Source organism: Pongo abelii, chromosome 14 (genome assembly GCF_028885655.2).
Source record: "Pongo abelii isolate AG06213 chromosome 14, NHGRI_mPonAbe1-v2.0_pri, whole genome shotgun sequence".
NCBI classification, from domain to species: Eukaryota; Metazoa; Chordata; class Mammalia; order Primates; family Hominidae; genus Pongo; species Pongo abelii.
The window spans coordinates 27631811-27648449 of record NC_071999.2 but is presented as its reverse complement, the minus strand read 5'-3'; the positions used below and the strand labels follow the sequence as shown (position 1 = coordinate 27648449).

The following is a 16639-nucleotide window of genomic DNA, read 5'->3' as shown; positions in this document are numbered from 1 at the left end:
TCCATCTGTCTCCTTGTTGTATGTTTCCACTGTGTGCATGGGTTTGTTAGTGGATGTGTTTGAGAGAAGTGTGTACGGATGGATGCATGGATGGATGGATGGATATATTTGTTTATGTGCCTGTGTGTGTGAATACTTGTATGCTCAGTTATAGTTAGATAAATAAAGACACAGGTATGCACAACTCACCTTTCATTGATACGTGCCTCCAGGTTCTTGCCTGATAACTCAGTTGTGGGTGGACTAGAGCATGATAAATGAATACAGTCAGACAGGAGACACAATTCAAAATTTACTTTTCTCGTAAAACTAGCTTTCATTACTCTGCACATAAACCAGTTAAGTTCTGACTGTTCATGTGTACAGCACTACTTGGTTCTGAAATGTCATTTTTTTTTATTAGAAAGCAGGATTGATATGATGGCAACCAACATCTTAGGCTGGGGAAAATAGTAATGCTTCCAGATTTCAATAAACCTCTTTATTATGACCTCAGTCCCAATGCGTGACAGCCTTTGTGGTGGCAGTTATTTCAAACTAAACTCTTGTGTGGAGGTAGTCAGCCCTCTTATTTCATTGAATGTCCTGTTCCCAAGGCCCTCCATTACCTCCTTACTTTCACCCAGAATGGGTGGCTCCCCAGCCCCACAAAAAGAGTCAAGTAACTAGAGGTCTGACACAGAAGCACAATCCAATAGGATGGTTATTTGAGGTTTGGAGCACCAGCCTCCATTGTGGCAGAGTTCTGGAGGGTGGAGAACACCTCCAAGGCTCTTAGCTCTGTTGCTTTCTGCTGAAGGCTGCACAGTTCCCGGAGCACTCCTACCTCCTCCTCGCTCCAAACAGGATTCCCTCTTCCCTCGGCCCACACTAGTAGGTCTCATACACAGAAAATCAGAGTTTCCAAGGCATTTGACTGCTACTAACAAATGGTGAAAACACAGTAATAGACAGAAGCCTCTCTCTACACTCTGTTTCTTTTTTCATAAACAACTGTAAAACTGTGGAAGTTATTTATACGTGATACAGTGAGATGATAAAGAAACTGTGTCAAAGACACTGTATTATCGTGAACACTTCTGAGAGAGAATCCCACTAATCTCAGACTCTTTCTCAGTCACTGTTTTGTGTTGTGTGTTTGTGTGTGTGTGTGTGTGCACATCTTTTTATTTATTTATTTATTTATTATTGCGACAAAATTTCGCTCCTGCTGCCCCGGGTGGAATGCAGTGGCATGGTCTCGGCTCACTGTAACCTCCACCTCCCCAGGTTCAAGCAATTATCCTGCTCAGCCTCCCGAGTAGCTGGGATTAGAGACGCCTGCCACCACACCTGGCTAGTTGTTGTAGTTTTAGTAGAGACAGGGTTTCACCATGTTTGCCAGCCTGGTCTCGAACTCCTGACCTCAGGGTATCTGCCTGCCTCGGCCTCCCTAAGTGCTCAGATTACAGGTATGAGCCATTGCACCTGGCCATGTATACATCTTTTATAACTCACCTGTCACTGGGGCCTCTCTCAATGATGACTCCCGCCAGGTCATTCAGATCGGGACTAAAGGACAAATGTGGTCAGAGTAAGATACAATGTGTAATTCTAATGTTTTGCAACAAATAGCTACAGTTAGTCTATGCGTTATTCCCCAGTTACACTTTAATTATCCACATGTATGTGTATCACTAAATTGACATGGGATGGTATTTGTTTTTTATTAGAAATGAAGTTTTTATGCCAACAGTGAGTATCTTAGGCTGTGAACATAGAGATGCATCCAGATTAAGTTAGGGTATCTACACCTCAATGTGTATCAGCATTGTTGGAGAGCATTTAATTCCAGTTCAAATTGACTTTCTAAGTCCCCCTTCCTATAATCCCATCTGAGTTCCTCATTCTCTATCACCTCCAATCACTTCCTCACTTTTCACCCATCCTAGTTATCTTTCCTGCCCAAGAGTTGTGGCCAAGTAGCTGGAGGACTCAAGCAAGGGCTCCATCCCATGTGAGGATGGGTATGGGCAAAGGCAGTCAGCCTCACATAACAGCAGAGCTCTGGAGGGGGTGAAATAATTCCAGGATTATTAGCTCTGTTCTTTGTTTTGGCTGGGATTTCTCTGATCTTTGTCCACTCCTATCTCCTTCTCGCTGCAAGCAGGATTCACTTCTCCCTTGGTCCACACTACTAGCACATTCTCATTCTCACAGAAAGGTAATGTGACAAACACTAACATAAAAAGCCTCCCTCTATGAGTTCCTCCCCATTTGCCTACCTCCATCCAAAAAACAAAAGAATATTGCATACAAAGCTCATTCTGAGAGGACTCTAGAAATAGTTTCAAGGGAACTCCCTGTTCCCATGGATGTTTGTCACACTGAATAGCCCTACTCAGTCTCTCTTGTTTGTATGAATGCATGTATGTTGTTGTATATGCATAGATACATGTATAACTGTATTCCTTGATATCACATGTTGCATTGGACAGCCTCCTAAAAGGTACTCTCAATTCAACACAGGGCAGTGCCAAAGAACTTAAAATGTACATAGTAAGACAACACATAGCTTCCTAGATCTAATATTTTCAGTTAAAAATAGTTCCAATTGCTTTTGTTTTGTTTTTTTGTTTTTGTTTCTTTCTGTTATTGTTGTTGTTTGTTTTTTGAGACAGCATGTCCCTGTGTCACCCAAGCTGGAGTGCAGTGGCACGATCTCAGCTCACTGCAACCTCTGCCTCCCAGGTTCTAGCAATTCTCCTGCGTCAGCTTCCCAAGTAGCAGAGACTACAGGCGCCACCAACATGCCCGGCTAATTTTGAATTTTTAGTAGAGATGTGGTTTCATAACGTTGGCCAGGCTGGCCTTGAACTCCTGATCTCGTTATCCACCCATCCTGGCCTCCCAAAGTGCTGGGATTACAGGCGTGAGCCACCGCGCCTGACATTCCAACTACTTTTCAACCTGTAAGCTGCCTTACCCTTACACAAGTCATGTGTGTATTTGGTTCTTTGGAATCTGCCATGCCATTTACCCTACACATCATACTTTATATGATTGCAGCACATATTTTACACCTATCTATGACTCACTGACTCAAGAGTTCACCGAAACTCTCTACCACTGGAGCTGGCCAATGCATGATAGCCTTTTGTGGGTGAATTTCTTTTAAATTCAGCTCCGCTGTGTAGGCATTCCTCCTAATCCCATCTATGGCCCACTTCCTGCATCTCTCCATCACGTCTTTCCTTTCACCCATCATGCTAGACTTTCCTGTCCATGAGGCACAGGCAAGTAGCTGTGGGCCTAAGGAAAGGCTGCATCCAATGAGGTGCTGTGCTTGTGTTTGTGTTTTAGCATCAATCTCCTATGTCAACAGAGCTCTGGAGTGTGAGGGACAATTCCATGTTCCATTAGCTCCATTCTTTTCTGCCCAGGGCTTCCCTGCTCCTTGTCAGCTGCTATCTCCTCCATGTTGCAAATAGGATTTTCTCCTCCCTTCTGTCAATCTGGTAGGCTCTCAAACTCAGGAAATCTGAGTCCTTTAAGAAGCTGCTTACTAAGAACTAAGGGTGACAAATACACTAACAGGAAGCAGCAGCTCTCCTGTGACTTGCTCCTTTTCACGACTCCATTAGAAAAAAATGCAATGTTACCTACACAGGCTACGTGGAGAAGAATTGGAAACCCTGTTAAAAACCACTCTCTATGGCCATGCAGGCTTCTCAGAATAAACTCCACAAATGTCCGTCCATCTGTCTCCTTGTTGTATGTTTCCACTGTGTGCATGGGTTTGTTAGTGGATGTGTTTGAGAGAAGTGTGTACGGATGGATGCATGGATGGATGGATGGATATATTTGTTTATGTGCCTGTGTGTGTGAATACTTGTATGCTCAGTTATAGTTAGATAAATAAAGACACAGGTATGCACAACTCACCTTCCATTGATACGTGCCTCCAGGTTCTTGCCCGATAACTCAGTTGTGGGTGGACTAGAGGATGATAAATGAATACAGTCAGACAGGAGACACAATTCAAAATTTACTTTTCTCGTAAAACTAGCTTTCATTACTCTGCACATAAACCAGTTAAGTTCTGACTATTCATGTGTATAGCACTATTTGGTTCTGAAATGTCATTTTTTTATTAGAGAGGAGGATTTATATGATGGCAACCAATGTCTTAGCCTGGGGAAAATAGTAATGCTTCCAGATTTCAATAAACCTCTTTATTATGACCTCAGTCCCAATGCGTGACAGCCTTTGTGGTGGCTGTTATTTCTAAAACTAAACTTTTGTATGGAGGTCATCAGCCCTCTTATTCCACTAAATGGGCTGCCTGTAAGGCCATCCATTACTTCTTTTCTTGGTCGTCTCTCTTGGTCCACAAGTAGGGTAAAGTCACTGCAGGTCTGAGTCAAAGACACAATCCAATATGATGGTATTTGAGGTTTGGAGTACCACCCTGTATTGTGGCAGAGTTCTGCAGGGTCGAAAACATTTCTAAGGTTGTTAGCTTTTTTCTCTTCTCCTGAGGACTTCACTACTTTCTGTCCCCTGCTGTCCTTTCCTGTTTCCAAAGAGGATTCTCTGCTGTCCTCAGCCATTGTCATAAAGTCTCACACATAGGGAGTCTGAAAATTATTTTTGATTGTTACTCAGAGTATCAAACAGACTAGTTAGAAAAGTCATTCTTATTTTGTGGTCTTCTTTTATCTAAATTCATTCAACAAGACATAAAGGCACCTTCATATCCTATAGTGAGATCACGGAGATAGATGTGTCAAAGTTTTTTGTTTTTCTACTAATGCCCTTGAATGGGAACGTCCCTAATCTCAACTTTTACATTTCTCTGCAGTACCTGTGGGTGCATGCCTTGATTTAATATGAGTGCCTATAGGTATATATAAATGGTATATAATTGTTTCCTCCTGTGCTCATATATCCTTATATCCATATTGATTTATTTGTCTCACAGTTCACTAATAGCTCCATTCCAAGGTACTGATTTGAATTTAGACTTGGCAGTGCTACCGAATTTAAATATATATATGTACAGTCCAACACCAATATGACATCCTAGACTTCACGTTCTGGTTTGAGTTACTCACAAGTGATGTTTAGTTCTTTACAACTGAATGAAGCACAAAGTAAGCATTTGGTGGTTTACTTTATTTCAAATTCAGCTGCAGTTTCTATATACAAATCCCCTTGACCGCATCTCATTTCCTGACACTAAAATCCCTTCATCAGTGCCTTGTTTTCGCCATTATAGGTGTCTTCTCTGCTCTCATACAGGGTCAAGAAACTGCCCCATACAATGTGATGATGGGTGTGGGCTTGTAGTGTTAGCCTCACATGGTGGTAGAGCTCTGGGTGTGAGGAACCCTGCCAGGGCCATTAGCTCTTTTTTTTTTCCCTAAGGGCTCCACTGCTCCTTGTCCACTGCTACTCGCTTGTTGCTCTGCGTAGGGTTTTCTTCCCTTGGTCCACTCTAGTATGTCTCATACACAGGAAATCTGACTTTCCTAAGTATGTGCCTGCTACTAAGGGTGACAAGACAATAACAAGAAGTTTCCCTTTTTTGACCTGTTCCTTTTTATCCAATTAATCAAAAAGTTGGATAAGGGGCCTGCAGGGCCTATAGTGAGGAGATTTATAAATGGAGTAAAAGACATTCTGTATGGCCATGGATGATCCTGAGAGTAAGCACATAATCTTCATCTTTCTGTTGTTTCTCTCTCTTTTCTCTCTCCCTCTTTCTCTCTCTCTTCTCTCTCCCTCTTTCTCTCTCTCTCTCTCCCTGTGTTTGTGTGTCTAGATAGACAGAAGTATGTATATCTGCATATATATTTCTTTAAATATTTGTGTATATATATTTTATAATTCACATTTCACTGGTGGTTCTATCATAGGTCACTGATGTCAATTCTGTATGCAGGCTAAAGGAACATAAAAGTAGATAGTTGGACACACATGTAATTCTAAACTTACTTTTTGGATCAAACAGCTACAGTTACTCTGTAATGTACTATCTGGTTGATATTTAAATATTCATGTGTATATCACTCATTCGAACTACGTGTATCTTTTTTTTTTTTTTGGCGGAGTCTCAATGTCACCGAGGCTGGAGTGCAGTGGTGCGATCTTGGCTCACTGCAACCTCCGCCTCCTGGGTTCAAGCAATTCTCCTGCCTCAGCCTCCTGAGTAGATGGGATTACAGGCGTGCACCACTACACCTGGCTAATTTTTGTATTTTTAGTAGTGACAGGGTTTTCCCATGTTGGTCAGGCTGGTCTCAAATTCCCAGCCTCAAGTGATCTAGCTGTCTTGGCTGCTCAAAGTGCTGGGATTACAGATATGAGCCACCATGCCTGGCCAGTGGCATTTATTTCTAATGTAACTGCAGTCTGTAAGGAAACATGCCTCTTATCCCCTCTAAATTCTTGATTCCTAAGTCCCTCTGTCACTTCCTTACTTTCACCCATCATGGCTGTCTGTCCTGCCCAGAAGATATGACCATGTAGCTGTAGGCCTGAGTTAGGAACTCCCTACAAAATGATTGCGAGTTTGGGTTTGGTTTGGGGCACCAGCCCCACATGATGGTAGAACTGTAGAGGGTGAGGAACCCCTTACGGTTTCATGAACTCTGTTCTTTTCGCTGAGTGCTTCACTCCTCCTTGTCGCCTGTTACCTCCCCATTGCTCCAAATAGGATTCTCTCTCCCTTTGGCCCACTCTAGTAGTAGTAGAGTCTCATATTTATGAAATGTCTCACAGGGAAACCTGAGAGGTTCCTAAGGGATTGGATACTACTAACTTAGAGTGACGAATATACTAAGAGGAAGAAGCATCTCTTTTATGACTTCTTCCTCTTTTATCCAATATGGTCTGAAAAAAAATAGAAAGTTATCTATAGATCCTATGGTGAGAAGATTTTGACATAGTGTCAAAGATACTCTGTATTTCCAAGGATATGCCTGAAAGTGAATTTTACAAATATCAACTTCTCTTTCTCCTTCATTGTTTTATGTTTCTGTGTGTGTATGTGTATGCATGTGTGTATGTTGACAGAAGTATGTATTTATGTGTATATATGTATATATACACTTAAGTGTATATAAATCTTTGTTTTTAACTCACATTTCATGGGTGGCTCTATCAGAGGTTAGTACCATCAAATCAATTGGCTGTGGGCTGAGGAATTATAAAAGCATATTATTCAGATACAAACATAATTTGGACTTACATTTTTGGTCAAATAGCTGCAGTTACTCTAGACATAAGCTTGCTGATCTTAACATATTCCTGTATAGATCACTATTTGAACCTGGCATGTCATTTTTCATTAAGTATGAGGTTTTCCATGCTGGTAGTGAATATCTTAGGCCTGTGAAAATAGCAGTGCTTCCAGATTGAGGTTAAAGCTCTTTATTACCCTAGTTCTAATGTGTGATAGCCTTTTGTGGTGGCCTTTATTTAAAATTCCACTTCAGTTGTAGGTACATATTGCACTCACCCCTCTAAATTCCTGAATCTCAAGTCCCTCCATCACCTCTTTACTTTCACCCATCATAAGAGTTGTCCTTTTGCCCATCAAATACAGTCACGTAGCTGCAGGCCTGAGTCAGGGGCTTCAACCAGCATAAGAGTGGCTGTGGGTTTGGGACACCAGTCTTACGTGGTAGCAGAGCTCACTGGTGAAGGACATATCCAGAGGTGTTAGCTTCATCTTTTCTGTGTAGGTCTTCACTGCTCCATTTCTGCTTTTACCTCCTCCTTTATTCCAAATAGCACTTTTCCTCGCTTGTTCCTTGTTATAGATTGAATGGCTTCTGAAAATCCAGTATTTGAAGTTTTAATTCCTGTAACTCATGATGTGACAGTATTTTGAAATGAAGTCACTGCCACCAATGTGATTAAGATGAGGTCATACTGGTGTAGGCATAATCCGATATAACTGTTACCATCATAAAAAGGAAAAACTTGCACACAGCAACACACACAGGAAGAAAGCTATGGTAAGTAGAAGGCAGAGATCTGGGTGATGAGTCTATCTGCCAAGGAATGCCAAAGATTACCAGCAACCAGCAAAAGCTAGCAAAGAGGTATCAAACAGATTCTCTTACAGCCCTCATAAAAAGCCAACCCTACTGACAACCTCAATTTCAGATTTCTAGTCTCTAGGACTATGAGATGATTAATTTTTGCTTAAGCCACTTGGTTTGTGATACTTTGTTAAAGCAGCCCTAGAAACTAATATAGCCCAACCTGGTACAGTCTCATACACAGGCAATCCAACAGTTTTCTAAAAGTTTTGGCTACTAGTCAACTCAGCTAGGAAGAAGTAGACTTCTTGTGACCTATTTATTTTGTATCCAACTAGACCCAGAAAGAACAGGATGTTACATACAGAAGCTGAAACTACCAGTACTTTAGAAACAGTGTCCAAGAAACTCTATAGTTAACATTTGTGTGTATCTTTATGAACATACACATGCACAATACCTTTTACTGATGACTCCATTATAGGCTAGTGATATCATTTCACTTTCACTGATGACTCCATCATGGGTTAGTGATATCCCATGGGGTCAGAGCTAAAGAACTAAACTAAGTTGTATACAATCAAATACCATGTGAATGTGTAGGCTTAATTTTTATTCAAATTAGCTACAATAACCCTACAACTAATAAATTAGCCGTTCTGAAGAAAACAAACAAACAAACAAACATGCAATTTAGCCATTTGGAAACAATAGTAACCATCCTTGCCTGTCTCCGTAGACAACAACAGCAACTAACCAGGAGTAGTTACGGTAAAATTAGGAGAGCATTAGGCTGGCTGATGAAAACAGGGAAGGGCTGAAGAGCCATCCTTGGGCCTTCACTCCTCCACCTGCCTCCATCTCCGAAGCCCAGGTTACAAACCAGAGAGACTGTCTCCTCCAATGCTGCTTTGTTCAGGCGCTTCAAGGTGATATAGTTGTTTAATTAAACGAAATTTTCCCTGAGGTTGCCTCTGTACTTGAGTCCTTATGCAACAAACTGCAAGCTAACCTAGTGTGTAAACTAACAGCATAATTATGAATAGAATATACACTTGTAACAGATAGCTGTGTCTCAGTCAATTACAGCAGCTGAGCTTCAGTCAATTGCGGGTGGCTGACAGATTCGAACAAGACAAAACATCCAGCTGTAACCAGTTGTAACCAACAAAGCTGTTTCTGGACCTCATTTCCGTTTTCTGTCCATAATGCTGTCTGGCCACATTGCCAGCTTGCAGTTCTTCCAACTTGTTCTGGTTCTAAAAGCTTCCCAACTCACGAATCATTCTTGCACTATTAAACTCTGTTAAATTTACCTTGTCTAAAGTTTTTCCTTTTCACAACCCAGAGGAGTTGCCTGGTCAGTGTTTCATGGTTCCTGAGACTCTCTACCCTGGGGCACATCACTTCCCTTCATTTTAAACTTACTGACAATGACACAGCTTACGTCCTAGATTTCGGTGAGACTGACTATATAATTCCTGCTCAAACCAGGACACTTTTGAAAGCAAAAAGTAGGTGCTATTTATAATTATGTTGCCAGAACAGCAGCAGACTGAGATTGTCCTTCAGTCCTTCCCCGATACAAATGACCAGAGTAGTTAACAGCCACAAGAAATCTGAGTTCACAAGCCAACATGACTAGATACCTGAGTAATACAACTACTGAAAAAGAAATACAACAAGCTGAACAACAGCATACCAACTGTAGCAAAACTACTGGAACACACTGACCGAGATTTTAAAGTAAGCATGACAAATATTCTTAAGGATATGAGGACACAAAGGAAGATGATGAAACATGAAATGAGAATGGGAGTCATAAGAAAGAATAAAAGAGAAAGCCTTAACTGTAAAAGTATAACTGCCAAAACATATAAATTGTTGAGGGAAAAATAGTAGTTTGGATACATGTGAAAAGCTAATTAATTTAGTGTTAGAAGATTAGAAACTTACCCAGAAAATAGTAGAAAAGAATAAAGAGAACATACTAAAGAAAAGACAAATGTTATGGAGGATAAAAACAGCCATCTAACATCTAGAATATGGAAATCTAAGAAGAAATGAAAACTAAAAATGCAAAATAAAATGTGAAAATTTATGATGATAAATTCCCCAGAATTCAAGAAAGAAGAAATAAATCAACTTTAAGTAACTAATGGAGATAAAGAGAAAATTCTAACACCTTCTAGAAAGAGCAAAAGACCTATGAAGGCACAACGACAGACCAACATCATAGCTCTCTATCCCATAAAGAAAGCTTCCACAGGATAAAGTCCACAGGATCAATATCATATTGGTGTTCTCTGAATATACTGTAATATGATTATTTTTAAAAAATCCACATTTGAAACTAAATTACACATTACTGAATAACTGTTGTGTTAAAAGGGAAATCACAAAATATTTTAAATACTAAGATAACTGATTGGCCGGGCACGGTGGCTCACGCCTGTAATCCCAGCACTTTGGGAGACCGAGGCGGGTGGATCGCCAGGTCAGGAGATCGAGACTGTCCTGGTTAACACAGTGAAACCCCGTCTCTACTAAAAATACAAAAAAGTTAGCTGGGCATGGTGGCGGGCGCCTGTAGTCCCAGCTACTCAGGAGGCTGAGGCAGGAGAATGGCGTGAACCCAGGAGGCAGAGCTTGCAGTGAACCGAGATCACACCGCTGCACTCCAGGCTGGGTGACCGAGCGAGACTCTGTCTCAGAAAAAAAAAAAAAAAAAAAAAAAAAAGAACTGATTGATAATAACATGACAAAGTTTGTAGGATACAATGAAGCAATATTTAGAAGAACATTTACTGATATATAAACATAAATAAGAAGTCGAGATGGTTAAAAGCAAAGAGTACACATTTAAGTACAGAGGTTGGAAAAGGGGCACAGGGCAAACCCTATGAAGTAACAAGGAAGCAAAACATAAGGTAAGCATAAATCAGTGAACTGGAGAAGAAAAAACCATGGAGAAGATTAAGAAAACAAAAATATGTCTTTTTGAAAAGATTACTACAATAGAGCTGTGGCAATAATAATCAAGAACAAAAAGAGTGAATATCCAAATAAAATGTACAAGAAGGGAGCATAACTAGAACACAACTAAAATTTTTTAAAATGAGATTATTCTATTATATGCTAATAAATGTGAAAACTTAGATGGAATGGAAAAATTCCTAGACAAATATAAAACACTAACATTAGTGCAAGAAAAGATATTTACATAGAAGTAGAATACTCAAGTAAGTAACAAAGAAATCAACCTAGAATTTAAAGTCCTTCCCTCTCCCAAGCACCACAGGGCCCACATAGGTATTTTTCAAAATTTTTTAGAATATTGACATACTTACTACAAAATCTATGTCAACATATAAAGGCTCCATTAATAACTTAACTAATCATGGTAATAAAAAAAGGTGTAGGGATGCCATAAGTATCAATGGAGGAAAATATTGAGCTCAGAGATAAACCTATGTAGATAGATGTCATTGATGATGATTATATAAACAAGGAAAAAGAATGAACTGTTTCATAGATGGTATTTGGAAAATCGTCCTACCATTGGGAGAAAAATGAAACCAAATCCCTACCTAACACCATATTTAAGGGTAGACTCTAAGTAGATTAAAGCATTAAATGTGTAAATTAAAACTATGAGGATTAGAAATTACTTTTGTAGACTGAAAGTGGGAAAATTTCAAACTTCAAAAGTAAAATAATAAGGCAAAAAGTTCCGTCATGAAGAGAATGAAGAACAACAATGCCAAAGCTAACAGGCAGATGACCTATTGGAGAACATAACTTCAATGTCTAAAACTGACATGAAGGATGATTTGAATACATAAAGCGATAGTCCAAACTTTTGAATAGGATTGCATGCATCTGAGTCTGTTTAGTGTTGCCATAAGGGATACCTGAGGCTGGGTAATTTACAAAGAAGAGAGGTTTCTTTGGCTCACAGTTGTGTGCTGCACAAGAAGCCTGACACCAACATCTGCTTCTGAGGCTGCTCTCATTTACGGTGAAAGATGAAGGGGAACTGACATGTGCAGAGATCAAATGGCAAGAGGGGAAGCGACGTGGGGGAAGCTGCCGGTCTCTTTTTAAACCACCAGCTCTTGCAAGAACTAATAGAGTGAGTACTCACTCACCCTCACTCCCAGGGAGGGAATTAATCTATTCATCTTCCAAACACCTTCCATTAGGCCCCATCTCCAACACTGGGGATCGAATTTTAACATGAGGTTTGGGGGTACAAACCTCCAAACAATAGCACCATGTTTTGTTACTTGCTAAATTGTTTACAAATGCAATATAATCACTTTGAAAATTAAACATAATTTTAAAATAAATTTGATTAACTTATTCTAAAATATAAAATATTCAAAAAGAGCACATGTAAATTAACAAGACAAAGATAGGAACACTAGTGGAAAAATGGGCTAAGTTCATGAATGGACCATTACAGAAGAAATCCCAAATGCTATAAGAACATAAAATGATGCTCAAACTCATGAGTTATCACATAAATGCAAAGTAAAACATAATGCAATATGTTACCATCTATTTGATTATATAAATTAGAAAGTTTGATTATGTCAAGTGTTGTTGTGAATGTGTATGTGTAGGAACCATCATGCATTGTTGATGACATGCAGACTGGTATAATCATTGTGAGAGCAATAGGCAGTATTCAGTCAAATTCAAAATATGCAGTCCCATGGCCCATCAAGTCCTGTTTCATGTTCCCACAGAAATACTCAAACAGGCTTGTAGGGGTCTGGCATAAGGATAATCATTTGGCGGCAGTCTTTGTGAAGGCAAATGGTAGGAAGCAATATATGTGTTCCTCACTAGGGGATGCATGCTGTGGAATTTTTCATACCAGTTAAAAGCAACAACTAAAGGTATACACAAGAAGAATAATCTTATGTTCCTGAGCAAAAAACTAATAAAATGAGATACCGCTTAATACCATTTAAGTAAATTTAAAAACAAACACACATTGTCCAGGCAAAACAATAATACATAGTTTACCAGAACACATATAAATGTATATACTGTATATTAAACATATTAAAATTGTTGCATATATGCATATATCTGTATATGTCAATATGTATATCTGTACTCTCATCTATGTATTAAAAAGGCCTACAAGTAGCAATGAGCCAATGGCAATGAGCATACCAAATGCAAAATATTGGTTTCTAAAGGGCATCAGGTTCTTTGGGTAAATGGCTGATTCCAGGGCTGAGGAAATGCTCAAAAAGTGATGGGAACATGTCAAGTCAAAAGGACACAGGGGCGAGTTTTTAGGGAGTCCCACTGGCCAAATATGGGACCATTTAAACAACAAAATAAATAATGACAGAAAGGATTGTAATTCATTGAAATAATGTAAGAATTTATAAGTTCATAGTAATAGTGAATAAATAGGGGTAGGAATAGTTCTCCTTATAATAGAATGATACTTATTAAACACAGAAAAACTACTTTTTTTAAAAAAAATCACCATTTTGTAACAATCAGTTATAACTGATTCACATAAAAATCAATGAATGCTAAAACTAGTGCATGAAAGTTTTATGTGGAACAGGATACTGAACATTGAAGATAGTTTTAACATAGACTGAAAGTATCTCCCCCTAAAGTGGATACTAATTATAAACTGAATAATATTTACTTGTCAGTGAATAAATCTGGCAATACCTCTCAACCACACTAGAGATATGAACCATAAAACAGTGTAATATTCAACAGAGGAGTTACTTAATCTGAAAGTGGTATTCAAATCCCTCATCTATCCTTTAAAAGGCCAAGAAATTATTTCCTGCCATCTCATATAAAAGAAGTTGTAATATTCTACGAGCTTGCATTTAGGTTGTCTCTGAAAAGAGTCTGATGAATAACTTGACAATAAGAAAGTGAATGCTGAGATTTTAGAGTGAATAGACATTTTAATCTCATAGTCTACTTTTTGTTAACTAACTCACCCCTCTCACATTTCAAAAATATCTAAAAATAGCTGTTAGACATTCTATTAAGTCCTCCTGGTGAAAATGGAAATATTTGGAGATTCCATCTTTGCATCATCTTCCTATATCCCACTTTTAAACATTTTTGGCATTGAAAATTATTCTTCAAATGAATTTTAGATATCACATATGCTTAGTAAACTTCAAATCTGCAAGTGGTGAATAGATAATCTGCACGGGAAACACTTTTTTTTTTTTTTGAGACAGAGTTTCACTCTGTCGCCCAGGCTGCAGTGCAGTGGTGCTGTCTCAGCTCACTGCAACTTCTGCCTCCCGGATTCAAGTGATTCTTCTGCCTCAGCCTCCCGAGTAGCTGGGACTACAGGCGTGCACCACCATGCCCAGCTAATTTTTGTATTTTTAGTAGAGACGGGGTTTTACCATATTGGCCAGGCTGGTCTCAAACTCGTGACCTCGTGGTCCTCCTGACTCAGCCTCCCAAAGTGCTGGGATTACAGGCTTGAGCCATCATGCCCAGTCAGAAAACACTTTTGACAAACACACAAGCATTTCCTTTTGTAGAATCCTTGGGCCATATTAAGGGTATTGTTAAGCTGGCATCTCATAAAGTGTATAGAATAAAACACTAATTTGGGGAGATGTTAAAAGGGAATAGTAACAACAGCAGCAGCACTTATATTATTTAAATGTAGAAAATTAATTCAAAATATAAAAGAAATTTTGGTGACTATATTTGTAATCTTACGATAAGAAATAACTTTCTGAGTATAACACAAACAGCATTGGTTATAAAAGTACCAATTATATTTGAACACACGAAGCTTGCTATAAAGCTCTATGTAAGGTTGCTGTATTTTACTTTAAACATCAAATGCAAAAATATATTAGAGATTTGCCACATGGAGTGGTGATATGACAATTTATTTGAACAACAAAATTCCTTGAATCTAAAAGATATGGTAAATATGACTTACTGAAGACCTAACTTTTTAGAAAGAATTTTAGAATCAGTGTCCAGAAAACTATTTTCCCATGAATAATTCTGAGACTGAATTTCACAAACCTGAATTCCTCCCATCCCCAATATATATTATGACATCACCTTTCATTGTTGACTCCAGCACAGATTTCTGATGCCAATTCATTGGGGTCAGTGCAAAGGATTGAAAGGTAAATAGTAAGAAACAACATAAATGCATACACGACTTTTTTTTTTTGGTTCAAATTGGCTATGATTGCACTACAAATTACAATGTGTTGTCCCTAAAAATTCTCATGTAAATCTGTTATTTGGCACCTGGTACTTCATTTTTCTCTAGAAAGAAGTCTTTATGTGTTGGTAATAAAAATTGTTTAGGACTCTCAAAAAAGTTTAATGAATCAAGATTTAAATACAGCTCTTTATTACTGAACCTGATCATCATGTGTGGCAGCAAATTTAACTTAAATTTGCTTCAAATTCATGTTATATTTGTAGGCACACATTATTCTTGCCCATTTTGATTTCCTAATTATCAAGTCCCTCCACTACCTTTATGCTCTTCATGAGTCACAGATATCTTTGCTTCCCCTCAAATAGGATCAAGTGACAAACCTGAGGCAGGGGCTCCATCCAATATGATGATGGCTTTGAGTTTGGGGCACCAGCTCTGAAGGGTGAGGGACAAATACAGGGTCTCTTAGTTCCTTTCTTTCTGCTGAGGGCTCCTCTGCTGCCTGTCCAATGCTAACACCTTCTTTCTCCAAGTAGGATTCTCTCCTCTTTTGGATCACTCTTCAGAGAGTCTCATACACAGGCATTCTGATAGTTTTCTAAGGTTTTGGCTGCTAATTACTTGGGGTCACAAACAATCTTTGAGTACCAAGCATCCCTCTTCTGACCTGATCTTATTTTTTCCACTCTGGTTCAAAAACAATGTTACCTAAAGATGCTTAAAGTCTCTGATAGAAAGCTGTTATTGCCATTGATGCTCCCAGTATTTTTCACCACTTAGATCAGTCAACTCACCCATTGTGGTTATAGTTGTCAGAGCATACAGTAGAATCTGTTAGTGAATCCATAACTCTACCAAAGAGTAAAAAGCACATACAAAAAATAAAGTCAGATATTTTGGAAGGCAATCAGGATGTTAATCTCAACAGTATTTCAGGACACAAAAAATAAAATCAGAGGAATTTTGAACTAAAGAAACAATTTCAGGATATAGCACTAGTACTTCTGAGACTGTGTGTATGTGTGTGTGAGAGAGAGAGAGAGAGACAGACAGAGAGAAAAGACACAGAAAAAAGAAAGAAAATGTAAGAATAATGAATGTTTCCATATCAATGGCTAGTTCCTGGTCATCCTTGGTAGGAAATAAACAAGTAGGTAAGTCAAGCATAGCCTTAATTATGTTTAAAACATTTTGTGAACTTTAAGTGGATTATGTGTTTACAATGATTTTGTTTTCTTTTTGTCTGGATTCATTTTTTTAAAGTTATATGGCTATATTTTACAATATCAAGACTTCCTAGCACCGAAACCCCTGGCTTGGCTAATTTAATCTCTCTGCAACTTCATTTCCTCATCTGTAAGTCAAGACACATGCAAAATACACTCCACATCTG

At 38.8% G+C, this 16639-nt stretch overlaps 1 protein-coding gene across 1 annotated transcript in view; it reads right to left on the bottom strand.

Annotated features, from left to right (window-relative positions):
- Nucleotides 1-16639, bottom strand: part of LOC100434948 (phosphatidylinositol 3,4,5-trisphosphate 3-phosphatase TPTE2-like) — a 105188-nt gene that overhangs the window by 82101 nt on the left and 6448 nt on the right. Inside the window, exons 3-6 of the mRNA XM_063714751.1 lie at nucleotides 16041-16097; nucleotides 3925-3978; nucleotides 1498-1551; nucleotides 190-243 (exon numbers count right to left, since the gene is read on the bottom strand). Of these exons, the coding sequence (XP_063570821.1) occupies nucleotides 190-243; nucleotides 1498-1551; nucleotides 3925-3978; nucleotides 16041-16093 (215 nt within the window). The 5' untranslated portion in view covers nucleotides 16094-16097. The remainder of the gene's footprint in view (nucleotides 1-189; nucleotides 244-1497; nucleotides 1552-3924; nucleotides 3979-16040; nucleotides 16098-16639) is intronic.